The sequence below is a fragment of the Eublepharis macularius genome, chromosome 5, assembly GCF_028583425.1.
Source record: "Eublepharis macularius isolate TG4126 chromosome 5, MPM_Emac_v1.0, whole genome shotgun sequence".
Lineage (NCBI taxonomy): Eukaryota > Metazoa > Chordata > Lepidosauria > Squamata > Eublepharidae > Eublepharis > Eublepharis macularius.
In genome coordinates, this window is record NC_072794.1 from 113,961,886 (window position 1) to 113,989,003 (window position 27,118).

At 43.9% G+C, this 27,118-nt stretch overlaps 2 protein-coding genes across 6 annotated transcripts in view; both read right to left on the reverse strand.

Moving 5' to 3' along the window:
• Nucleotides 1–5,585: 5,585 nt before the first annotated feature.
• TMEM81 (transmembrane protein 81) lies at nt 5,586–6,377 on the reverse strand. The gene has a single exon (XM_054979433.1). The coding sequence runs from the start codon at nt 6,375–6,377 to the stop codon at nt 5,586–5,588; it is 792 nt and encodes a 263-aa protein (XP_054835408.1).
• Nucleotides 6,378–15,539: 9,162 nt separating this feature from the next.
• The window catches only part of RBBP5 (RB binding protein 5, histone lysine methyltransferase complex subunit), a 33,128-nt gene continuing 21,549 nt past the window's right edge, over nt 15,540–27,118 (reverse strand). Inside the window, exons 13-14 of one of the 5 annotated variants that reach the window (XM_054981137.1) lie at nt 25,788–25,865; nt 15,540–17,208 (exon numbers count right to left, since the gene is read on the reverse strand). In XM_054981137.1, coding sequence (XP_054837112.1) covers nt 17,183–17,208; nt 25,788–25,865 — 104 coding nt within the window. In that variant the 3' untranslated portion in view covers nt 15,540–17,182. Of the gene's footprint in view, nt 17,212–25,670; nt 25,866–27,118 lie in introns of those variants that run through there. The other 4 variants (XM_054981136.1, XM_054981135.1, XM_054981134.1 and 1 more) reach the window with 4 other exon arrangements.

The following is a 27,118-nucleotide window of genomic DNA, read 5'->3' on the forward strand; positions in this document are numbered from 1 at the left end:
ATGGAGGCTCCTGAGGCCTACAAGGCTATTGGTGTTTGTGCAGGGGATGGCCAATCACAACTGTGCTTTATCGCCCAATCACTGGGCTGCAAGTAGTTACTTTTGTAAATAGTCCATGCAAATGAAGGATTCTAGCTGCTTACTTTGTATTGGTTGTTGTGTAGGGTGGGTGTGGTTTCTGTGATTATAAATTGAGTCCTGCTGAGCCTAGCAGGCTGTTCAGGCTGTTCTGGTTTCAATAAAGATACCTGTATGGTGGAGAGCTGTTCCTGCCGCTATATAATATTGGCGACGAGGATGGGATGCGGGTAAGCAGCCCTGCGACACTAAGAGCTAAATCACCTCCATTGCAGAAGTGCTGTTGCTTCTGCTGACCTTGAGCTTATACACAGCCACCACCGCAACGAACTAACCATGAACTATGACAACCAAGGGCTCCTTCGAACCGTTTAATTTAACCTCCAAGGACTGGGAGTCATACATCGTGAGGTTTGAGTTCTACCTTGAAGTGAACAAGGTTACCAATGCAGGCCTCCAGAGAGCAACCTTTTTCAGCGTATGTGGGCGTACCACTTTTGACATAGCCCGGGCTTTCATGGCGCCAGCACAGCTTCAAGCAATGGAATTCAACATCATTAAGGATCAGCTCCAAGATCACTTCTCGCCACAACTGTCGGAGATTGCCAGCCAACACGCCTTCAACAAGCGGGACCAAGCCCAGGGCAAGTTGGTGACCATTTTCGTCGCAGCTCTCCGACAAGCAGCATGTCAGTGCAACTTCACGGACCTCAAGACTGCGCTCTGGGATCGGCTGATATGTGGTCTGCGGGATGAGAAGCTACAACGTTGGCTGTTTGCCAAGAAGACTCTCACTTTTTAAAAGGCTGTAGAGGAGGCCCTCACAGCAGAAGCTGCTGACCAATTGACCAGAGAAGTGCGCTAATCATGGAGTCCTACACTACCAAAAAAGGTGGAACAGGTCCAGCATGAGAGTTTCAAGAGCGATTCGGGGGACGATGATGAGCTTCACTGGACTCTAATAGTACACCCCAAGCGAACCAAACCGCAACCCACTAATGGGTTGCCATGTGTCAGCTGTGGAGGAAGCCATGACTGGAAGTCCTGCAAATTCCACGACACCGAATGCCAGGCTTGCCGAAAGAGGGGTCACATCACAAGTGCATGCAGGGCAACAAAGAGCAGAGGCTCCCTGCCACGGACATCGAGCTGACAGTGGCTGGAACAGAAGGGCTCTTTCTGACCCGAAGAATGACTCGAATCATCGAATGCTGGAGGGGCGAGAGGCCCCTATTGCTTACTTTTCCAGGACCTTGTCCTTGGCAGAATGGAACTATGCCCAAATCGACAAAGAGGCACTGGCCCTAGTCACTGGCATAAAAAACTTCCATGAAAACTTCTATGGGTGGCACGTCGAGATCGCTATGGATCACAAGCCGCTACTAGGCCTTTTTGCCCCAGACCAACAGACCCCGCAGGTCATGTCTCCAAGAATGCTGCGTTGGTTGGTTTTCCTGTCCGCTTATGACTATGAACTTTTATACTGTTTGGGCAAAGCTTTGGGTCATGCCGAAGCCCTCGGTCATCTGCCACTGCAGGGTCCAACAGCTAACCCATCTCTTGCTCATGCGGTCATGCAGCTGGAAGACCTGCCCCAACCACCTATCCAGGCATCAGACATCGCAGCCCACTCTGCTAAGGACCCCACACTCTCCGGGTCCTCAACTGGGTGTGGAGGTTGGCCTGCAGGTCAGCTGGACACTGAATTCCAGCCATTTAGCTCCCGCCAGCACAAGTTATCTGTCCATAAGGGATGCCTGCTCTGGGGGAACAAAATTGTTGTTCCGCCCAGACTGCGTCAGCTGGTGCTGGAGGCACTGCATGTGGGACACTTAGGGATCGTTAAGATGAAGGCTCTGGCCCGCAGCTACGTGTGGTGGCCAAGGATGGACCAAGCTGTGGAAGGATCGGTACAGACCTGTTGGCCCTGTCGGGAGTCTCGCCCCAAAATGCCACGGGCCCCTGTGCACCCATGGGAGACAACGCGTTCACCATGGTTGCAGCTCCACACTGACTTTGCTGGACCTTTTCGGGGGCAAGTTTTCTTTATCGTAGTGGACTCATTCTCAAAGGGGCTGGAAGTGGTCCTTGTGTCGGCCATATCTGCTGTAGTCATTCATGTTTTGAGGCATCTGTTCACAACCCATGGCCTGCCAGACACCATTGTATCGGACAACAGTGCACAATTCACCTCCCAGGAATTCCAGAGATTCCTCAAGAACAATGCCATCAGACACCACATCAGCACCATTCCACCTGTCAACTAATGGACAGGGGGAAAGAATGGTGAGGGCCACTAAAGATTCACTTTGCAGGTTACACCAGGGAGATTGGAGCCAGCATTTGGTGTTTGGCATTTACTGTGGCAGCACATTACCCCGTATTCCACTATGGGACGGAGCCCAGCAGAGCTGTTGATGGGGCAACGGCTAACGATTGGCTCCACCCAGACTTAACAATGGACGCCCGGCAGGAGCCAGCGGGGCCACCCAGGGGGTTCCAGCAGGGCAACTTAGTCTACGCCAGGAGCTATGAAAAAGGCCTGATCTGAGTTCCAGCATCAGTGCTCAGGGCAACGGGGCCAATCTCCTATGAGATGGCTGTTGCCACCGGAAGACTACTTCGGAGGCACATCGATTAGTTATAGCAGCGCTGGCCTCAGAGGGTGCAAGTACAGGACAGAGACCTTTCACCATGCGCTGCTGACACAAGGACTGAATCAGCAGTGGTGACTGAGCAGAGTGACGATAACCCAGCGGCACCGAGCAGTCCAGCAACCCCATCTAGTCCAAGGAACGTCTCATCTCGTCCGAGCAGAGCAGAGCCCATCATTAAGGGCAAGGCACCCATCGGGGAACCATTTTGTGCTGGCAGAGCCAACCACAAAATGTCAGGGAGTGAGATTATGTATAACTCTTAACAGTAAAATATCAGCATTTCAAGCGGAAGCTCTGCTTAACAAAATGCCTTTTAAAATTAACATTGTTTATATATATTTTCTTGCTTACACATAGCTTACCTTCAGTCTCACAATGAAGATCCTTGTGTTGTGGTGGCAGCTGCTGCTGAAGCATTGTTTTTTTTTAAAGATCTTCTCATATCAATCAGATACCCAATGTCTAATTTATTTTTATTGTATTTATTTTACTTTTCATTTACACCCTGCCTTTCTCCTGAATGGGGACCCAAAGCAACTTCCCCACTTCTCCATTTTTTCCTCACAACAAACCCTATGAGGTAGGTTAGGCTGAGACTGGCCCATGATCACCCTGCAAGGTTCCATGGCAGAGCACGGGATCAAACGTGAGTCGCTTAGATCCTAGTCTGTCATTCAAGCCACTACACTGCCCTGGTTCTCTCAGAAGCCCTGTTGGGCAAAAGCCCCACCTGCCCCTGCCCACTTTTTAAAAAACACTTGACAGGTACCATGGGACCCACAGTCACCACATTGGGGATCCCTGCTTTACATGATAAGCGTGGACTAAAACCGGAAATCATGTAGAAAAACCAGCTTCACTGGATGGCACACTGCGGTTGTGAGGCCTCCGAAGGCCAGATCATTTTATGAGCTTCGCCCTCCCTCCCAAACTTGCCTGGTGGCAGCAGCAGAAAAAAGACTATTACAGCAGTATAATAAAGGCCCCAGCAGCAGCCCTTCTCACCAATATCTGGTAAGTTTCTGGGGAAAGTGAAAATTGCACTGATGGTATGAAATAGGGAGCTCGTATAAGCTGATCTTGAACTTCTATGAGGTTTAGGCTCAGCTTATAATTACCCATGAAGCTTGTATGCTGAACTTCCCAAATCTAAATTTTAACTAAATCACTTCATATCTATATATCAATAACAACCTCCATCAATCACATGAACCACCAGGGAGAGGAGTCATGTTGGCCAGCCTTAAAGATCTTAGTAGGTTTGTAGTAAAATACTGGCCTTTCCAATTCCTCTACAATCTGTGTTAGGGATTCCAGACCCCCTTGGGGGCGGGGTATCCCCTGCTCCCACTCCCCCCACCCTGCCCTCATCTAACTGGCAGGGGGGCGCGCACCTTCCCTGCGGGCTCCCTCGTGGTGCTACGTGCTCCCATACGCAGCAGCCACTGGGATTGGGCCTGTTTTGGCCCTGATCGGGGTCGCTGCAGAGCGCAGGAGTGCTCCTGCACTCCACAGCGCCTGAAAATGGGCCCTATCCATGGCAAAACAGGCTCATTTTCAGGCACTGCAGAGCGCAGGAGAGCTCCTGCGCTCTACAGAGACCCAAAATGGGCCCATTTCGGTGTGAACTGGGCCCGTTTTCAGGTGCTGCGGAGCGCAGGAGCTCTCCTGCGCTCTGCAGTGTCTCAAAAACAGGCCCAATCCATGCTGAAACGGGGCTGTTTTGAGGCACTGTGGAGCACAGGAGTGCTCTGTGGTGCCTCAAAACAGGCCCAATCTGTGGCAGAACGGGCCGTTTTTCAGGTGCTGTGGAGCGCAGAAGCGCTCCTGTGCTCCCCAGCGCCTCAAAATCGGGCCCATTTAAGCACAGATCAGGCCCGTTTTGAGCCCCTGCTGAGCCTGGATGTGCTCCCAGGGGCTGTGCGATGACATCACGTGATGTCATTGCGCCTGTGGGGGTGTGTGCATGCTTCGTGCGCGTGTGCACCCCCTCTCCCCCAAGGTAAGTGCCGGGCCTTCATCCCCCGCCTGGAGGTTGAGGGGGCCTGGCAACCCTAATCTGTGTATGTATTTGGTGCCTGAGCTGCCGGGAGGACTCAGGTCATGTTACTGAAATATGCATGGGTGGAAAGAATAAACAAGTGATCTAGAATCTGTTCATTCCCTTGTCTTGCCTCTAAGCAGCACCCCTAGTTCCCGTGCACCTTCCATGCGCAGCCACCCCCACTCCAATCTTCATAAATAAGTCCTTGGGCCAAGTTGTTTTTGTAAAAGAATATTTATAAGCCACCTTTCTCTTTAATGAATGGGAACAAAAGTGGGTGACAACAATATAACCAACATGCACAATTGTATATCAAAAAAAGAAAGAAAAAGAATAGCAAAGAGTAAGACAAAACAAAAATGGAGCTATATCACTTTTGTTCCCTCTAGCAGAACTCAACAAACTAGAAATCTGAGCCAAAGTCCCTCCATGTCACAAATGTTTATTTTGCCTCTAGTCCCATGAATGCAACTAGATGTGGATGTTTGTGCAGGAAGTAGTCCCTACTTTACTTTGGGATATTCCTTTTTTTAAAGCGGGTATTCCTTATTTTTTAAAATGGTATAGTAACCTTAATATTAGTAAAAGCTATAAGGTTGGCACAAGTGTCAGAGGGCTGACTCAAAGAGGAACTTGGACATAAGGAGTCAATGAAAATTTTAAATGTATATCTCAGTTTAATTTAGACTGACAGAGTCTATCAAATAAGTATTTCTGAAAGATATTCAAGTACTTTTCAGATGACTTGTGAAGCTATGTCATGAAGGTACAGAATATTATTTTTTAGCAAGACCAGATGATGCGGTTCATTTGTCCACCCTTTTAGACTCACTACGATTCTTTAGCAAAGAATGGAGAAAGATGCCCAACAAGATTCCTCCTAACACACCACTTCCTATGCCTACTAGAAACACAAGCAATGCTCTCTGTCGCCAGGAGTAATGCTGCCACTTATGAAAAACAACACTCACATTCTGTTGGTTTTTTTCCTTGTCTTCTAATTTCTGTTCCAGAATCAACGATTTTTCAAAGTTGAGATCCACCAAGTTACCAGGTATTACGCGAAGCCCAAAATAGATTCTCTTGACTAGTTTGTAGGTTTTCATGAGCTGCACATCACATCTGTAGGTCCCTGCATCATATTCTTCAGTAGGGGAAAGCTTAATGATGTAACTGGGAGTCTTGAAAGGCACAAAATGAGCATCATCTGTGGTGATGATACCTCTTGCCAGCCTCCAGGTATAGCTAAAGCTCTGAGTCTCAGGGCCAATCTCCTCAGAGGTCAGGCAGCTGAATTTAAATGGCTTACCAACAAGGACAGTAAAGTGCCGCACTCCACAAAGCCAGTTGGTCAAGCATTCAGATCGCAGCAGGGAGCAATATCTTCTTTTACCATCAGGTCCAATGTCACATACTTCCTCTACCTTATAGCCCAGGCCACAGGTAACACTACAGCTTGTGGAACTGACTGAAAGCCTAGCAGTCACTGTGCTCAACTCTTTGGGAATGGTTACTGACTCTGTAGAAGCTGCTGAGGGTGCTATAAAGAAGGCAAATGCCAATGTTCCAAGGGTCAGGTGTATTTCTATGTACATCATGCTTGAAAAGTCCTTTTAGAATCCCTTTAGTAGCCTGATTAAATATCCCAAGTGCCATTCTTTGTACATATTCTAAACATTTCTCAGATTTATAGCTGATTACTCTTCTTGCACCAGTTCCTTAAATATGAGAAATCCTCAGCAAGCAAAGATGACTTCAAATGACACACTGCTAAAGAAAATGCAACTTAATAAGCAGGCCAGTCAAACTTATGAAAGAATGGGCTATTAGTATTCCACATTATATAATGTTTCATTTGACAATTCTATGGAAGGTAACATATTAAGGTCCACATTGTACCAAAACAGATATCCTTGCACAATTATATTTAAAAAAATAATGAGCTGGATCCAAAGATGTCCTTCTGCAGGCCTATTGGCACTTCTGTTGGCAGAGAAGGGGGCAATATATGCTGATTTCCCCCTCCCATTGTAGACCCCAACTTCATCTCCCTGCCCATACTGTTCATGATGACTCCAAGGAGCAGAATTTCTGAGTTTCAGAGGGATGCAATGAGAGAAGGGAGCAATTGGAAAATCCAGTCTCATAGGCTTTGCTCTACTTGCAGTACATTGAGCCCAATCCAGTATGTTAGTTAAGAATTAATGGAATTTATTAATGTAAATTTAGCCTCCTGTCCTTGTACTTCTACCCACCCCCAAATTTAATCATTCAACACGAGACTTGGTGGTTCTGTAATCAGGAAGCAACTGGAACTTGAGATAATAAAGGGGTAACAGAAAGAGGATGGGTTAATATTCACGGTTCAGTATAGAACTCCCTACATCATTCATTCACTATAGCTGCATTCAGATGTCACAACACACTTCTGCAATGAATATCAACCTGGCCTGTTGACATGCTTGTTTGCTACCTCCCTTCTCCTCTCATGCCCAGAGTAAAATTGCAAATGTCCTCAATTTGGAAGCCTTCAAACAGTCTGCCATGACATTCAAATATGGGCACTTGAACAACTAAGAGTTTGTTTCCTTCTCACAAATTGGGATTCCATGGTTTAGAAACAAACTCCAGTCTGCCCCTTGACCCACATTTGGATATTATGAAAAAATTGCTTTCACTCAAGACTTTGAAAATCAGGAAGCTGTTACCCCAAATCAAGAGTCTCAAGAAGACCCTGGTATAGTACAGCACAAAATTGCCATTTTGATCTAGTTCAGAGAACTTGAATCATTCAAGGAAATAAAATTGATATTCCCCCCTCTCATTCCCAACATTGACGCGTCATTTATTTAGGAAGTTTTTATGCCACCTCACTAGAGTCCTGCTCAAGGCATTTTACACATAAAATCTTTATAAGTTATCAATATAAAAATAAAACAAGCCAGGGTCATAAAAACAGCATAAAACTATGCATAAATCAGACAAAAAACAAAACATAAAACAGCTAAAAAGATAAAATCCCTGTGATGGACAGGACCAGTTTCAGCTTTGTTTCTCCCTGGGAGCAACCAATGAGAGATCATGGAAAGCTGGGGCTTGGGTCAGTTACAGCAGTGAGGAAGAGATGGGAGGCTGAGAATAGAGGATTATCTGAGTTTAAGAAGGGAGCAGTCCGAATAGAGCTGACTTCTGAGAACTTCTGAGAACCAATACTTAGCTGGGCGCGGTGGTGTGCGCCTGTAATCCCAGCCTGAACCTGGGAGGCTGAGGCCGGCGGACCACTTGAGCTCGGGAGTTCGGGCCTGCAGTGGACGACTGTTTCTGTGAGAACCAATACTTTGTGATTATTTGTCTGCTGGAAATGACTGAGATGGAAAGTTCAAATACTAGAAGTTAGAACTTAGAATATTAGAAACAAGGTATCTTTGTGTTTATTTAAATATTGTTGACATTTTAAATAAAGTTTAACTTCTTCTTTTCTGTTTAAACCCTGGTGACTGGGTGTGTAGTGTCTCAAGGAAAGAAAACACATACACCAACCTTTCTGGCTGCAGCCAATATATGTAAACTAAATACCCCTGGGCATTCAGCTTGGTGAGGGGTAGTGCATTGAGGAAACTGTTTACACTGGTAAAGTTCTTGGGAAGAAGACAGAGGGGACTCTGTGTGGATTTGGGTCAGAGCTCAATAATTGATAAATTAGAGGCTAGAAGCTAGACAGGTGGCATATCGTGACTCCTCTGAACTGCCAGCAAAGCCCCAAGCCTGTACAGGGAAGTAAATGGTGGGTGGCAGAATGTAAGAGTCACAGACCCTAATTAAAACCTGGGTAAAAAATGTTTTGACTTGGCACTCAAAAGACAGTAACATAGGCACCACGAGGCTCAAAGAGGAGGGCATTCCAAAAGTGAGGGCATTCCACTGAAAATGCCCCCCCCCCCGATCCCAATCACACAGAGCTGGGCTTGGGAGGCAGATCTTAACTGGAGGGCTGGACAGTAAGAGAAGAAACAGTCTTTCAGGTGACTCAGGAGACTGAGGAACTCATGAGCCCTCTGGGATGCAGGTAGTGAAACCCTGCAGACTGGGTGGTTCATGGCCCATTGAGAGTATCCTAGAATAAAGTGCCTATTGGGTAATCAAAACTAATTCTTAGAGCCATTAGCCGATCAGATAACCTACTTCAGTAATCGGTAAAGATTTGGGGAACCTGCAAAGACTTGCAGGTGCATCTCATTTTCCACTCCCGCGCCGTATCTTTTTCCCCTTTCCTGCCCCCCCCCATAGCCATCCCTTTTCTTGCTTCCTTCTCTCCTTCCCACCTATCATTTATCTGCTCCATCTTCACCTTTCTCCCTTCCTCCACCCAGCAGCCTCTCCCCTATGGCTCAATTGCATAGTGCTGGCTGACCCAGTCCCAAATGCCAAAAGATGGGAAACCTGCAAGGTATTGTGGGGGGTACTTCAGTTTCCCCTCTATCATTCTTCCTACATGGTTTCCTCTTTCTCTCCTCCTGACATCCCCCACACCAGGGATGTCATGCCCCCCTACTTTTACCCTCCATTTTTCACTACCACCGGGTAGGGGGGAAAGTTGTGGGAACAGGCAACAGCAACACTTCTCAGAAGTGATATTACTGTGCCACCTCGAGAACGCACCCATGCTTTGCAAAGGACTGATTTGGGCCCCAAATGGGCCGAATTGGCCTCCTGTGAAGTGAATGTGCACCCCAGTCCCTGTGCAATGGCATCACTTTCCAGAAGTGACATCACACAGGCATAAGGGTGTGCTCGTAAAGAGCACAATGGGAGAAGTACAAAGGTAAGCACTGGATCCCCCCTCCACTGGGAGGGTGAGGGGAGCTGACAACTTTACTCCATACACACACCATTCCCTACATCATACACTCCTTCAAATGCACTAAACAACTTGCCTTGTGACTGCCCTAATTTAGTTTATTTATAAACTAATTTATACTCTGCCTTTCTCCACAACAGGGACCAAAAGCAGCTTACATCATTCTCATTTCTTCTAGAGTTGCCAGGTCCCCTGTCCTCCCAGTGGGAAGTGGGGGACCCACCACTTAACTTCCCGTGCTTCCTTGTGCATGCACATAGTGTGCATGTGCTCCCAGCCCATGCAATGACATCAGTTCCAGGTAGTGACATCATCATGTGGGCCACAGCCACCCCCAGGAGCGTTCCAGCGCTCCACAGGGGGCTGAATCGGACCAGGACCAGGCTGAATTTGGGCCAATTCAAGCTGAATTGGGAAACTGTGGAACATGGGAGTGCTACCACATTCAGCAGCAGCCCAATCTAGCCTGAATCCAGCCCGAATCGGGACATATCAGGCCACTGTAGAGCGCAGGAGCACTGCCTCACTCAGTGGGAGCAGTGGCACTCTGGGCTACTGCAGAGCATCAGAGCACTCCCATGCTATGCAGAGGCCCGATTTGGGCTAGATCAGGCCTGCAGGAGTGTGCAGTGCCACCCAGGAGCACACCCCCAGGCAGTGCGTTCCTCCTCCGCCAGCCAGGTAAGTGGGGGTGGGGGTGGAGGGTGGGACCGGGGGATCTCCCACCCCCAGCAGGGAACTGGCAACCCTATTTCCTCCATATTATCTTCCAACAACCCTGAGAAATAGGTTAAACTAAAAGTGTGTGACTGGATCAAAGTGAGCTTCCACAGCAGAGTAGTGATTTTTGTCTGGGTCTCCCAGATCCTACTCTGACACTTTAACCACAACACGACACTGGCTTTTGTGTGTGTGTGATGGGGGTGCTTTTGAATAATAGCAAACAGTCTTGGGTGAATCATGCAAATCATGTGGTATCAAGTCACCCAGTGGTTGCTTCTGGGCTTGACCACAGTGAGTCCTCCCACAATGGTCAAACAACCCTGGAAAGGGCCCTGCCCCTCCCTCTGCCTTTTACTGAAAGAAACCAAGCCTAGAATACTGGCTAAACTGTTAAGATTGTCTAGCAACATCCCCAGAGGACATCTGGCTAAAGCTACAGGCACTCCTTTTATCATTTGGGTTCTTTTTTTTTTTAAACCATTGTATTTTTCTTTTTAAAGTTCAGATTTTTCTGCAAACTTGGGTCATTTTTAACGTGTGTAAGAAGATCCTGTCTGTCCATGGCTTCTGTCTCCAGATTTAAATAACCACATTATCAGGGATACTTGGCTATTAGTATTTAAGATAATAGTACCATCTCCAGGCACAAAATTGACATAGCTCCTGGAGTAATTCTCAGTGAGGCAACCCCTACCCTTACCTTCATATCACAGGACTCAGAAAGCCAATTAATTTCACAGGCAAATAGAGGTGCTTTCCTGATCCAAAGTTTCTTTCGCCCAAAGAAATGCCTTCCACCACTAAGCTGCTGCACCTGGACAAGAACAACACACTGAAGCTCCAAATCAGGCAATGTATAACCCTCCCTACGATATCTCTCCCTTTTCTGCTTGCTCCCTCTCCCCCGCTCTCAGCCTTTTCCCAAACAACAATCCCAAGTGTCGTTTCTAAGTTTGGCTGACTTCCACCACTCATCCAAACTCCCCTCCCCTAAGGGTTGATCCACACATTATGGAGTCCACATGGAAGACATGAGTACTGTCGACAGATGTTCTGCTATCAGGAGCTCTATTCCTAGACGTGGCAGGGGCAGTTGTGAAATTAGACTGTGGTGCATTGGGATAAGAGATTTCAAGCCCCCTTCCCCATTTTCCTGACATCTTTGGAGCCACTATTTGTCCCATTGGGGAAACGTATGTTTAGCCCATTTGTATATTTAGGTTTCTCCACCCAAGAAAATAGCTGCCCTGGGCCATTTCAGGTCAGGAAAACAGTATGTGGAAAGGGCCTTAAAGGACACGTTTTATGTGAGCACATGCTGGGGGGTAGGGTGGGGGGAATTATCAAACTCCTCACAAGTGTTTGTTTCTTGGACTGGTTCCAAACTGGGTATTTGTCTATGGTTGTTGGGGGTTTTCCGGGCTGTATTGCCGTGGTCTTGGCATTGTAGTTCCTGACGTTTCGCCAGCAGCTGTGGCTGGCATCTTCAGAGGTGTAGCACCTCTGAAGATGCCAGCCACACCTACACCTCTGAAGATGCCAGCCACAGCTGCTGGCGAAACGTCAGGAACTACAATGCCAAGACCACGGCAATACAGCCCGGAAAACCCCCAACAACCATCGTTCTCCGGCCGTGAAAGCCTTCGACAATACATGGGTATTTGTCTATTTACACACTAAACTATTTTTGCTTGTGTTGCACCTACAATTTTCCTACTGTCCTCTGCAGAAAATAAAAACTATCCCATTGAAACAGAATTATCTCCTCCTCCTCTTTCTTCAATACTGCTTCTGAACATGCTTGTGCATACAATAGACTCCCAAGATCCTAAATAAAGGAAAGGGGAAAGTTGCATATAAAGATGTCAACAAACCTGGTTCATGATGTTACTAAGGACTGTTGTGATTCCTGAATGCAGCCCATATCTTACTACAAGAATTATTTATCAAAGCAAAACTTCTTTGACCATATATGTAAACACTTCCAATAGATCTGCCATGACAGCATTGTTTCAGTTGCAACAGGTTATAGCATGTAAATGGGAGTTCAGAAGGGTTAGGAGCACGCTTATTTCAGTTCCCAGACAAAATTCCAGGACGCCTGTTTCTCTTCTGAAAGTATGTCTCAGTGCTGAAGAATAATTTCATTCCCAGTTATATTTGACATGATTCTAATTCCCATTTTGTAGCACAATCCAAAGTTGAATTACACCTTTCTAACTCCATTGACCTTAACGGACATAAAAGGATGTTTCTGCTTAGGATCACACTGTTTGACTGCTAAGACTACAGGAACAGGCAAGCACTGAACATTATTTTTATCTAGAAGAAAATACTATAGAACTCAAGGCCAAACTGTGCTACATTTAAGAACAGGGACCCTGGACTAAACACTCCAAAATCTCATGCTTTAGTGAGATATCAGGGAAACAAGAGGGAAGTGATACTTACACAACACTGACTTCCACTGGTTTGACATTTAAAGCACTTTCAAATTACATGGCTTGATGAAGACTACAGTCAAAAGATTGGGCTAAATAAGCAGCACATGAGATGTTGGGATCTCATAAAATAGGGAATTTCTTTTTCTCTAAGGTCATGGTATACATTAAGGAAGAGGGGTTCTACTTCTTAACCCTGCTGTTTTCCATGGTGTTCAATGAATCACTCATGTATCTGTGTAACTGAAGCATTATCATCACATTATGATGTCACAAACCAGGCTTCTGCAGCCTAGTTGTAACATTACATAGAAGAGCCAACACATTACATTCATATCAGTGTTTGAAGACAGTTTCATCAGACATGGTCCTCTGCCTGTACTAATACAGTATTGGCACTAAGGAAAAATTAACCTGGACTCTAGGAAGAAATTAAGCTCATTTGGACACATTCCAGCTTGTCAACATCCTTCTTAAACTGTGGTGCCAAAAATTAAACACAGTACTCCAAGTGAGGTCTAACGAAAGCAGAGTAAAGTGATACACCATCACTTCATGTGATCTGGACACTATACTTTTGTTGATGGAGCCCAAAATCACATTTGCCTTTTAAGCTACCACATCACACTGCTGACTTATGTTCTACTAAGACCCCAAGATCCTTTTCACATGTACTATCACCAAGTCTCCCCCATCCTATAATCATGCATTTGATTTTTCTTACCTAAATGCAGCACTTTACATTTATCTCCGTTGAAATTATATTAGTTTTAGCCCAGTTTTCCAGCCTGTCAAGATCATAGTGAATCTTGATTCTGTCTTCAACTGTATTTGCTACCTCTCCCTAGTATCCTCTGCAAATTTAATGAGCATCCCCTCTACTCCTTCATCCAAATAATTTATAAAGATGTTGAATAACACAAGGCCCAGGACAGATCCTGAGGCACTCCACATGTCACTCCATTCCAAGAGGATGAGGAATCATTTACAAGCACTCTTTGGGTGCAATCTGTTAACCAGTTACAAAAAAACCTAACAGTAGTAGCATCCAAACCACATTTTACCAATTTGTTAACAAGAATATCATATGGAATCTTATCAAAAGCCTTTCTAAATTCAAGAAACTACATCCACAACATTCCCCAGATCCAACAAAGTAGTAATTCTATCAATAATGGAGATAAGGCTAGTCTGACATTACTTGTTTTTGAGGAACCCAGGCTGACTTTAATAATCACAGCCACCTTTTCGAAGTGCTCAAGGACCGATCGTTTGATGATTTGTTCTAAAACCTTTCCAGGTATGGATGTCAAGCTGACAGGTCAGTAGTTACCTGGATCCTCCTTTTTCCCCTTCTTGAAGATGGGGACATTTGCCCACCTCCAATCTTCTGGAACCTCACCTATTCTCCAAGAATTCTCAAAGATGATAGACAGAAGCTCTGCAATTACATCAGCCAGTTCCTTTAGTACCCTAGAATGCAATTCATCTGGCCTTAGGTGTTTATGAACCACCCCTATGCCTATTCTAGGTTGCAACTCGCTTCCTCCATCATGCATTCTCTTCTTGCCAGGTTCAGCAGAGTTTCTGTTGCAAGAGAAGACCAAGGCAAAGTATGAATTGAGTAATTCTGTCCAGTTAAAGTTCCACTTTCCTCTCCCCACAGTGGGCCTACCTCTTCCTTGTTCTTTTTCTTGCTCCAAACATAACCGAAGCCACTTTTTTTTGTGTTTAGCATCGCTCACTAGCTTAACCTCATACTGAGCTTTAGCCTTTGTAACACTCTTTGTATAAGCACTGGCTATTTGTTTGTATTCATCCTTGGTTATGTGGCCCTCCTTGTGTTTCCTAAATGTGTTTTTTAAAATTCTCAGATCTTTAGAAAGCTGTTTATGGAGCCACCCTTTTTAAGGATCCTCTTATTTTTCCTTAACATTGGAACTGTTTGTGATTGTGCCTTCAATATCTTGCTTTTAAGAAACGCCCACCCATCTTGAACTCCCTTCTCCTTGAGTATTTCTGACCCTGGGATTCTACCCAGCATAACTTTGAGCTTGTTAACATTAGCATTTCTAAAGTCCAATCTATTGGTTTATGTTCAGCTTTCTCCTTCCCTAAAATCTCAAATTCCAAAATTACATGATCATTGCTACCCAAGGTGTCCGCTACGTTCACCTCATCAACTAGTTCTTCCCTGTTGGTAAGATCCAGGTCCAAGATAGCAGATCCCTTTGTTTCCCTTCTCTGCCTTCTGGAAAATGAAGTTGTCAGCAAGACAAAGACAGGAATTTATTAGACCTTACACTTTTAGCAGAATTTGGCTTCCAACAGGTAGTTGATGGGATCATTATGGGGAGTTCAATTATGTTGCCCGCATGAATTTGATCATTAAATAGTTTAGAAAAATGTTCTTCACAGCAGTCCTTGGATATATAAGAAGCTACTCATAGCTGAAATCCCAAGTATGCACCACCACCAAACCCAGGTTTGTAGAAATCTCTCTCTTATGTCTAAATGCCACCCCCCCATCTGTAGATTTAATTATCCACATATGGGGCCACATTGACTATCAGATATAAAGATCATAATCATAAACAGCTATTATTAGTAAGCTTTTGATGTTTACTACTTGCCAAAAGCAGATTATTTCTTTGACTATTTGGGTCAAAGAGATTCTTTAAAAGACCGATGCTACAAAAAAGGATGGATCACAGTGTTTAAGAAATAAAACATACCTCTTTATTTACAAACAGAGAAGCTAACATCACAGCATTACTTTACAAATAACTAGCAGGCAACTGTCATCTGTCTTGTTTTGTACAAACTATTGGAGTATCAAAATAATTTTTAAAATGTGAAAGAAAATAAACCACGGAAAATGAACAGGAGAATCTTGTGAAAGAAGGCTGGATTCCATCCCCACCCCACCCCCACCCCCGGCCAGTACAGCAATTGTTACCCAGGCAGCGTTCAGGTCTTTGGGTAAACAGTCAGAACTATGGGTAGCAGGCTTAGACAGAGGAAGGCTGAGGTCAGAGATGTTATTCAATTTATAATACAACATGTAGTACTTAAAAGTCGTTTTATTAGAGGAATAGAGGCCTTGGAGAACAACACAGAGAAAGGAAAAGCACTAGAACTAAAACACTTAATTGCAGTTGGCAATTAAGCACCCATTCTTCAACACTTGACCCTCCTCTAGACTTTGGGAGCTCTTAATGAATGCATTCTTCTGGATTTTGTTAAATTATTTTGTGGATCTGGGGGAAGAAAGGAACTTTTACTCTTCTATTCTCAAGGGGAAAAACAATTTTCTCAAATTAGGAAATATACCTTTGTGTGAAACAACCAAACTGCAGAAAATGACAATGCAGAGACCAGTGCTCTCAAGTGCAGGCCAAATGACTAAAGTCAAAGCTCTAACAACATGAATGTAAAGGGTGACTCATATCATCTATGGCCATGCTTCAATGTCTTATCTGCAGTCTAGAGGTGCATGGCTCTCCTGTGAGAAGATGCTGATTCTCCTTACACATCCCAAAGTGGGGTGTGACTGAGCAGCTCCCTAGGAGATGTATGCATTTGATGCAAAAACATGGCGAGACGTGCAAATCACTTGTGCTTCTGCTTTATGCCATATCCAAGGCCCTCCCACTCCTGTCTATATTGTTGCTTATCCCTCTCTCCTGCACCCGTCAATTCTTACAGTTAATACCTGTTCCCTGAAAACCCCTTTGTAATCTGGTCACTCTCTGCAGGCTACTTGATTCCAATCTAAACAAGCAGAAAGGCAGCTTGGAAACAATCCCCATCACAGTTATACAAAGGGAACCTGACCATTAATATCATGTCTACCAAATACACAAACCAGAGTGGATAATAGTGATGCACACAATAATCTACTTCAATCAGTGACAATTCAATAGAAATGTGCTTAGGAACCAAAGCAGTGTGACGGGTATTCATGGAAACAAAGTATCTGTATTCAACTTCTTCAGAACCAGAATATGTAACAGAAACTTAATGCAAGACCTCAGCTTGGTAGCATAGTGATGTACTTGTCCTGTGTCAGGCCTCTTTAGAATTACGGAGCTCTGAGCAGAAAGCAGTTCCAGCAGGTTCTATACAAACCTTCTTTCCTGAGAGTCAGCATCATCTTTCACTGTTAGCAAAACGAAGGGTTCATTCAGGGAGACCAAATTTTCCTCTTCCATAATTTGCATCTGTCAAAAAGTCATTCCCTGTATCCATAGGCAGCATGGTCACTTGTCCTTACCATATTAACTTAAAGTCAGTTCATTATCTGACTGACCATCTTGATCTCATTCCATATTATGGTGCCAAGACAGAAAATAAAGGGTAGGTAGGGTAGGGGATGTCTTCATAAGAGTTCTGAGATCCCACCACCTGCTAAAAAAAAAAAAAAGATTAAACACTGATGACAATATTTTCAATAAGGCTCAAGAAAGTATTTGCATTAGCAGAAGCTGACACCACAGAAACACTGATTGCAAATGCAGGGAGGTTGGGGAAGCTTCTCTCCAATACTCCGCTGCATGCTCCATGTTTATATAGCCTTTCAGGTGTTTTAATCAAAAGCAAAGAAATATCATAAATGGTTTAAATCCTTGAGAAATTGCAAGCTTTCTCTTGGATGGAGTTTCTGCAAACTTACCTGGCTTAAGCACAGGAAAGAAGTGAATTTGGACTGTGCAGCAAGTCAGTGCACTTGGTGGCCGAGAACACCCACCATGATTTGGGAAGAGGATGTGGGGGATCATGATGTCAGACAGAGGAAACAGTAAGTATGAAATTATTTCAGCTCAGAACGAATGTATTATCTGTGTTCTGGATAAGACTGTTGTCCTAACTAGGGGAGAGCAGAACTGGGGCATATACTTTGCAGAAAATGAATCCATACAACCACACTTAATTTTATTTACTTCATTTATAATCACATCTACATTCATAGCAGTAAGCGTAATTCTCCCCCAGACTCCCACAGCCCATGCCATTCCCTAGTACCTCCTGGCTGGGGTGGCCATGTGTAGACACACCTCTCTGGAGCCCTGACTGGGTGTCCCAGTGGTACCATCTTTTAAAACAAATCCATCTCTTCTTTGTGAAAACAGTGAGATAATCACATAGCTAATGAGACTTGGACACATAATTACCTAATTGAGGTGCAATGAAGTAAAAGTGCAGTGCATTAGCTTCATTTGCCCTTACTGATGCTGCTCTGAGGATAAATCTCATTGGTTACATGACTGAAATAGTTTCCTGAAAGAGGAGATGGGTTTTAAAAAAGGAAACAAACTGAGCAGTGAATTGGGGCTGTGAATACTGGCAAAGTAGTGCAAAAACAGTACTGGAGGAGGAGGGGTGGGCACTCCTTCCCCCAAGCTTATTTGGGCATTAAAATGTTCACAACCAAATTTTCAACACACATCCTAAATGAAAGAAAGTTTAGCCCTTGTGGTAAAGAAGGAATTTCAATTTTTCAGGAACTAAGGCATAACTTTAACACTATTTTATATAAGGGATTCTTGACAGGGTTTCTTACAACTGGATGCAGAGAGCAAAGCCTGGTTTGCAGTTACAGCGTTATCTAACTCATGACGGTTGCTTGATTCAGGACAATGTGGAATTACAAGGCAGTCTGAGATACAAACAAGCACACTCAGGGTAATGCCTAAAAATAATTCCCTCCCGGGTGGGGGTCGTGCTCTGAGAAACTGAAGACAAGGCAGGGGAATGAGTTACAGCTAAGGGCCCGAGGACCAGACAGTTATTTATTTATTATATTAGCTTTTAGTCCGCCCTCCCCGCCAGGCAGGCTCAGGGCAGAGTACAACATTTCAATTTATATAAATAACAATTAAAAACAGATAAAACATTATACAAATAACATTAAAACATGGTTGTTGTGGTTGTTGTGGGTTTTCCGGGCTGTATTGCCGTGGTCTTGGCATTGTAGTTCCTGACGTTTCGCCAGCAGCTGTGGCTGGCATCTTCAGAGGTGTAGCACCAAAAGACAGAGATCTCTCAGTGTCACAGTGTGGAAAAGATGTAGGTCATTTGTATCTACTCAGGAGGGGTGGGGTTGAGCTGTCTACTGTCTTTTGCTGATCGTAGCATCTGTTGTATTTTTCGGGTGGGTCTGAATACTGCTTGAAGGTTATGCTTTTTCATAAGCTTTCCCATCTGATCAGTAATTCCTTTGATATATGGCAAAAACACTTTTCCTGTAGGAGACTGTTCTTCCTTGGTTGTTTGATTCATCCTGGGTTTGATTGCTCTTCGGATTTCATTTCTGGAGTAGCCATTTGCCTGAAGTGCGTGGTTTAGATGGTTAATTTCCTCATTGAGAAAGTGCGGCTCACATATCCGTCTTGCACGATCCACTAATGTTTTCATTATGCCTCTTTTCTGTCGGGGGTGGTGATTGGAGTTTTTGTGTAAGTACCGATCAGTGTGAGTTGGTTTCCTGTAGACCTTGTGACCTAACTGAAAGTTTGCTTTGCGGATGACCAAGGTGTCCAGGAATGGGAGTTTTCCCTCGATTTCTTTCTCCATTGTGAATTGTATGTTCAGGTGGATGTTGTTGAGATGATTCAAAAACCCCATCAATTCTTCCTCCCCATGGCTCCAAATGAAAAAGCATAACCTTCAAGCAGTATTCAGACCCACCCGAAAAATACAACAGATGCTACGATCAGCAAAAGACAGTAGAGACCCTCTCACCTCTGCAGGAGTATACCGTATACCCTGCAGCTGTGGACAAGTTTACATCGGGACCACAAAGCGTAGCATCCAGACAAGAATAAAAGAACATGAAAGACACTGCAGACTTGGACAACCTGAAAAATCAGCAGTGGCTGAACATAGCCTAACTCAAACAGGGCACAGTATCTTATTCCAGGACACCAAAATACTGGACAACACTTCCAACTACTTTGTCAGACTGCACAGGGAAGCCATTGAAATTCACAAGCATAAGCAAAACTTCAACAGGAAAGAAGAAACCTTAAGAATGAACAGAGCATGGTTTCCAGTTCTGAAAAACACCAGGCTAACAAAACATTCTATCCCCGACAATAGTCCTGCAGAGAAGATTAGCACATCAAGTACCAATCCATATGCAAAAGAACCTCCTCAGGATACAGTGAAGCCTCCCGCCATTAGCATTCCACACCCTGGGAAACTCTCACAGGATGACTCAGCTCAACCCCACCCCTCCTGAGTAGATACAAATGACCTACATCTTTTCCACACTGTGACACTGAGAGATCTCTGTCTTTTGGTGCTACACCTCTGAAGATGCCAGCCACAGCTGCTGGCGAAACGTCAGGAACTACAATGCCAAGACCACGGCAATACAGCCCGGAAAACCCACAACAACCATCGTTCTCCGGCCGTGAAAGCCTTCGACAATACATGGTTGTTGTGGGTTTTCCGGGCTGTATTGCCGTGGTCATTAAAACAACTTTATACAATAAATACAATACAGCTTCTCTTCAGATGGCGACAATAAAATACTACATTTCAGGGCCTTGCTCATATGTAGGCTCATATATAGGGTGGTGGACAGATCTTTAGTGTGGCCGGTGGGGGCCCAACCTAGCCTCCACCATATGCCTGGTGGAACATCTCTGGCTTACAGGCCCGGCGGAAAGATAACAAATCCTGCCGGGCCCTGGTTTCCCCAGACAGAGTTCTACCAGGTCGGTGCCAGGACCAAAAAGGCCCTGGCTCTGGTCGAGGCCAGGTGGGCCTCCCTTGGGCCAGGGACAACCAACAGTAGTTTATTTGTTGAACAAAACATCCTCTGGGGTACATATGGGGAGAGGCAGTCCTGCAGATATGCTGGGCCCAGTCTGCATAGGGCTTTATAGGTCAACACCAAAACCTTGAACTGGACCCAGTACTTAACTGGCAACCAATGCACCTGGCGTAGTATAGGTGTTATATGTTCCCTAATCGGGACCCTTGCAATTACTCGCGCAGCTGCATTTTGGACCAGCTGTACCCTCCGGATCAGGCCCAGGGGAAGCCCTGCGTAAAGCGAGTTCCAGTAGTCTAGTCTAGAGGTAACCGTTGTTTGGATCACTGCAGTTAAGTCATCATGGGTCAACAGGTAGGGGACAAGCTGCTCAGCCTGTTTTAGATAGAAAAATGAAGACCGAGCAACCACTGCAACCTGTGCCTCCATAGTCAGGGAGGCATCCAGGATCACCCCCAGGCTCCTAACTCTCAAAACTGGCGCAAGTGGTGCTCCATCAAGAGCAGGGAGTTGGAGTCCCGTGCCCACAGCCCCCAGACCCACATTCAGGACCTCTGTCTTTGTGGGATTTAATTTCAACTGACTCTGCTTCAACGACCCAGTCACAGTATGATGTAGCAGTTAGTGTCAGACTTGGATCTGGAAAACTTAGGTTCAAATCTCCACTTGCTGGGTGACCCTGGGCAGTTATGCTCTCAGCCCTAACTTACTCACAGGGTAGTTGTGAGGATAAAATGGAGGAGAATGATGTTAGTTGCTTAGGATTACCATTGGAAGAAAGACAGGGTATAAATGAAACAAACAAATAAATATACTTTCCAAGATGGAGGCTAAGATTCAAGCTTGAACTCCAGATATTTGTGTCTAATGAGACTAACATAGGTCAACAGACTGAGCTTGAACTACACCTTAAATCCTGGAACCAACCAGTTTCATATTTGAAACTTTGTAAACTGCTCTGAATGTCACATTAAGCTGTCTTGAAAGACAGTATATAAATATAATGCTATTATTATTCATTTGGTCTCTGGCTGATGTCTTCCTGGCATGTTTTATATAACAATCAAATCAACGACGGTAATTAACATCAAGTCTTATATCTACAGAATTTCTAACTTGGCCACCGAGTTATGTATTTGCATGCATCTGCAAAGGCCATTCCATTCTTCAGACAGCAACTTAGGGCATGGAGTGTAGTTTGTTGTACAGATCAGCACCTTCATTGATGGTTATTTAATAAAGTCAGCCATCTAGCAGCAAGGACATACACCGTAGTGAAACACACATGCTCAGGCGTTTAACATTAAAATGAGGTCTCTCCTTCCTATTAATTTCCCCCCCTTTTTAAAAACCATACCATTATCAACATTTGGTAGGGCTGCTGAGAACAAAGACAGATTTGTTACTTAGTCTTGCTGGCCACCGTTCCTGGTTTAGCACTTCAAACACATAAAAGACATACAGCAGTTAAGCTGTGAGAATAAGTCTGCTACATATCTTGAAATAATAAAGAAGATGAGAGCTATTTCATTTCTCCCATGAAATTCAGTGCACCTGCTCTAACTCTTCTGGACTTATAGACTGAATTTCGGTCCAGCTCAGGACAGCCCAAATTATCAATCTGGCTGTCAAATAACTTCAGGAAGAAGGCTCTCTTCCAGCACTCCAACTGCCAGAGACAGGCTCCCAATCTTGCATGAGGATCTGAGCGCATAACTCTGTAGTGCTCTCTAATTTAGTTACACAAGATCTCATATCAACATTTAAGCAAATCCAGAAAATGAAAATCAAATGTTTTTGGTAGTTAACACTGATTATTATGATTATTTTGGTAGCTAACACTTTACTACTACTACTACTACTACTACTACTACTACTACTACTACTACTACTACTACTACTACAATCTACCCGATGTTTTGGCTGGCATTTTTCAGTCCTTCACCGACTCAGATTTTATCCAAGAACCTAGGAGTCAGTGAGGTATCACCTCAGTATGTGTCACGTTCTAATGCAGCAGCTCTCCAACTGTTATCCTGTCTATGCTGATATTGCCTTAGTTAGTCCTTTTGGAATCGCACCTAGTGCTCTTATAACTACTGGAATAACTATTGCATGTTTCTCTCAGAGTCGCTGAACTTCAAATCCTACTTCTTGATATTTTGTTATCTTTTCAATCTCTTTTTCCTTAATTCAACTGTCACCTGTAAGTAAGACCTTACTTTCAACTACAGAAATATCCAGAGTATTACGTGGTAATTTCTTATGTTTGGATTTTGAAATCCCACATGACCTTAACTTTCTAATTTCCAAGAACTTTCTCAGATGTTCTCACCAATATTTTACAGATAGTAGGTTCTACTTTTTGCATAAATTCCAATGCAACATTTCAGCTACTTTATTATGGTGCTTCTTATAGTCAGTTTTTATGATCTTACTGCACCTACTGATGAGACAGTCAACTGTTTCATCTGCTTTATTTCATAATCTACACTTACAGTCATTCATGGTGTTTTCAATTGTCACTTTCATACAGTTCTTAATGCCTGTTCTTGTGCTGCTAATATAAGTCCTTCTATCCCTTGTGTCAATATCCTTTGCATTAGCTGTTTCCAGTTATATTACTCTTGTTAACATTATTATTACTATTAGCAGTTTCATTTATAGTCTGCCTTTCTCACTGGGACACAAGGCAGACTGCAAATAAGAAGTATTCAGGCAATCACAAAGTGAATTACTACGATAAAAGCATCTGAATCTACTTCATCGAAGATTCCTAGAAAATATGTATTGCGATAATTACAAAAAAATCTTACTAGCAGAATTGACAAGAGCAAAGATTAAATTATCCATTTACAGGGTAAGCTGATATACTTTGAGAGCAACGTAAGGCAAGTCTATTTAGGTCCATTTTATTAAATCGGCCTTACCCCCAGGAAAGTACGAGAATTGCAGACTTGAACGATATTAGGAAATCTGTAGCATGATGGCATCCAATCTCTGCCTCACTGCTATAGAACATTGAAGGTTTCGGTTGACTTCCTTTTAAACAAGGTATTCCATGACCTTGAACACATTTATGGCTGTTTCTTTAAGAAACTGCAACATGAGATTAAGCTAGCAACATATAACACAGCAGAGTTTTCGTCTTGGAGGGCTGTTACATCTTTTCACCTTATCAGTTGCAAGCCAAACCCCAAGCGCTGATTAATACTCTAAAAGCAGCATAACAGGAGCAGAGCAGCAAGGACAATGAGCAACCTGGGTAATATAGGACCAGCAGTGAGGAGGAAAAAGGGTTTTTTAAAGAAAAAAAATCTCAGTTCTGGCAACTAAATATTCACAGCAACAGCTACTGAACTTCAAGGACATAAAAAATTTTGCACATGTACCATATCTAAATCTCTGTTAGCTTCAACTAACTTTCTCCTGCCTCTTTGAACTTTTTTGAACCATCAAGGAGAAAACAGCTTTGCGTTTTACAAAGCAAGATTAAAGGATTAAAATATGGCTATAATCCAACCGGCATGTCACCTACAAGACTGTGTGTATATGCACACAAGAACTGGTAACATGATTAGGATGATGGAGGAAGGGTTATCATTTATTAACAAGCAATATTCCTTAACTCACTTAGGTCACATAAGACGAGACAAACTTTTTATGTTAGCAATGCCCTTTTCAAATGACAGAAGACTGGGTGCATCAAAGTGGGCATTCAAAGAAAGATCACTATCAGGAAGCATTACTACATTTCTTTAAAGCAACATCTGCAGGCATGTACTCTGTGAAGCAAAATAGGTAACAAGGATATTCCTGCCCATTTGTAAACAGGCTAAATTTGATGTAAAACAAAGCCACAATACAAGGGAATACATTTCACAAGGGAAGAATATTTTCATGTATAAGTAGAATATGCATATATGGAGGTAGCCTATGATTATTTAGCCAGTCCAAGACATAACCAGCTAGTTGCCAGAATAATTTATCTGTGTATGACTTGCATTGGGGGGCTGGGGTTACAAACTCCTTATTTAGAAGCAAAAAGAATATATACTGCCCGCAAAATGTCCATCACAATGGAAGTGGAGAGAGGGCTTTGCATTGCAATTACTCTGGAGGAATGCAGTCTCTCTCTCTCTCTCTGTGTGATCAGCAAATAGATGCACTGTGCTCCCTGACAAAAAGGACTAAGCCAACTCAGGTGCGAGACAGTGAGGGCAAGTACAGCATATTACTTTGTCCTGTACTCACGTGAGAAAATGTTAAAGAGGGCACTCACTGACACTACTGGAGGGTGGAGGTTAAACCTTTTTGCAGTCCCTGAAAATCAAACCTGCTCCTGTCTTCACAGTTCCACTTTATCTTTTGTACAGCTCCATTCTGGTTTCTTTGTCACACTAAACAGTGCCAGAATGTCAGGAAATGGATTAAATATTTTTATATAGGTAGATGCCACAGTTAGGCAAGTATGATCCAAAGCAAGGACATGAAGTTTCCAGTACAGCACTTTTTACAAGCAATGCTGCTTAGCACCTACTTGGTGAGGTGTGTGTGTGTGTGGGGGGGGCTTCTCTCCATGTTCTCAGTATACTCATAATTGTGCCACAGAACTGGCTTTTAGCTTTGGCATATACCTTGTCACTTTTATCTTCTGTATTTGACACAGAGCGCCTTTCTTGACTACCAAATTTGTGTGCAGTCCCAATCGAGTAAGCTGTTGAGGAGAGACAACAGTTCTACTGCTCTCTAATGTAGTTAAAAAAATTCTTTTAAAATATTTTTATTCAATACTTGCAGCACCAAGTACCAATGGTTATGGTAAAGAGGCTAAATATGACAATTTTTAGGAGTAAAATTCTTTTAAAATATTTTCATTCAATACTTGCAGCATCAAGTACCAATGGTTATGGTAAGGAGGCTAAAAATGACAATTTTTAGGAGTAAAATTTTGTCTATCCTTGATAGCAGAGCAGCTAAACACTTAGCACACAACTGCTGTTTTGAGAACTAAAATGCTAAGACTATGCCATGTCTGTATGAAGCAAGGTCACCAAGCAAGCAGACGCTCACGCTGGGTCCTTACCTGGCAAAGGCTGTCCCAGCTCCGCCTGCACTTTACCCTTCGCTGCTCCTTCCAGAGGTAAAGAACCTCTGTCCCCTTTGTAGAGTTTCGGTTTAAATGGAGAATCTTTCTCTTTACCTTTTGATCCTTTAGGCCTGCCTGCTTGCTTCTTCTTGGATTTACCATCTCCCTTCACACCCAGCAACGGATGGACTTCTGTGAAGGAAGAGGCATGTTTGGAAAAGTAACTTCAAATCTGTAGCTTTATATAAAACAAAACAGCAAACTCACTCTCCTGTCTTCTTTGCAATTCTGAAGCTCAAGCCAAGATATGGGAAAGGGGAAAGTCATGACTTGGTCTTTTTTAAAAAACAAAACAAAAAAACAAAGCTATAGTTGGAGCTGTGTAAGAACACTGGGATGAGCCAGGAGTCATGATAAAGTGAGTTCGCCAGCAGTTCACTGTATAGACTCATAAGAATAAACTCACTGGGTTACTCAGACCAAGACAGCAGCTAGTCCAGATGCTTTACAGGAAACACGTAAGACCACATTACTACACAAAAACATCATCTCATTTAACATAGTTTTCATCCAAAGGTCTCAGCCTGGAGGAACTTTTCTCTGCTGAGTGCAACTAAACGAATGTTCCAAGCAACTGGGGAGAGCACTCGTTTATTGCTAGCTCAAAAATATACGAGGATTATGTGATCTGAGAAAACAAACACAGGGTCTTGTTTGGTTAAGCAAAATTTCAAACTGCCAGGCTTAACGGCATAAGCTGTTTGTTCCTGTGAACTCAGAATAGGAATGTGCAATTCAAGCTTGGTATTCAGGAAAGATTACCAAATTTTACCTAATTTGGTAAAATTCAGTTTTACTGAGCTTAAATCTGTATTCCTAAATGAATTCAGTAATAATGAACTCAAGCTTACCGAATTAATTTGTTAAAATTTGGTAAAATTCAGGAAACTCAGTTGTGCTGTTCCTTGCTATTGCTTTGCTAAGCAAAGAAACACTGCTTCCTGCGATTTGGGGTGGGGGGGAGTGAGGCAGAAGCAAAAGGGAGGGGAAAGGGAAAGGAAGGGAGTGAGTGGCCAGTCCTTGCAGCAGCTCTCCTTCTCTGGTCAACTGGTTTCTCAAGAAGAAAAGTGCCTTTTTTAAACTGCTGGAGATTGAGAGACACTGCCTATGTCATGGGTCAGTCAGGCACAGCTCAGGTAAAGAGGACTAAACAACCACAGCAGGGTTCTACCCACCTTCGGCTACAAGCAGCCCACTGCGGGTCAGCAGCGGCCCATCTATCTTGGCCCAGGACATACCAACTAGCTCCCCATGACCCGCCCCCCTTGCCTCCGTTCAAGCGCAGGTGGAAGAGGGTCTGGTGTGACTACTGGAGAGGAAGCAAAGTGTGTGATTAGCAACTCAAAGGCACATGGAGCCGACTGAGAGCACGGAGAGCACACACA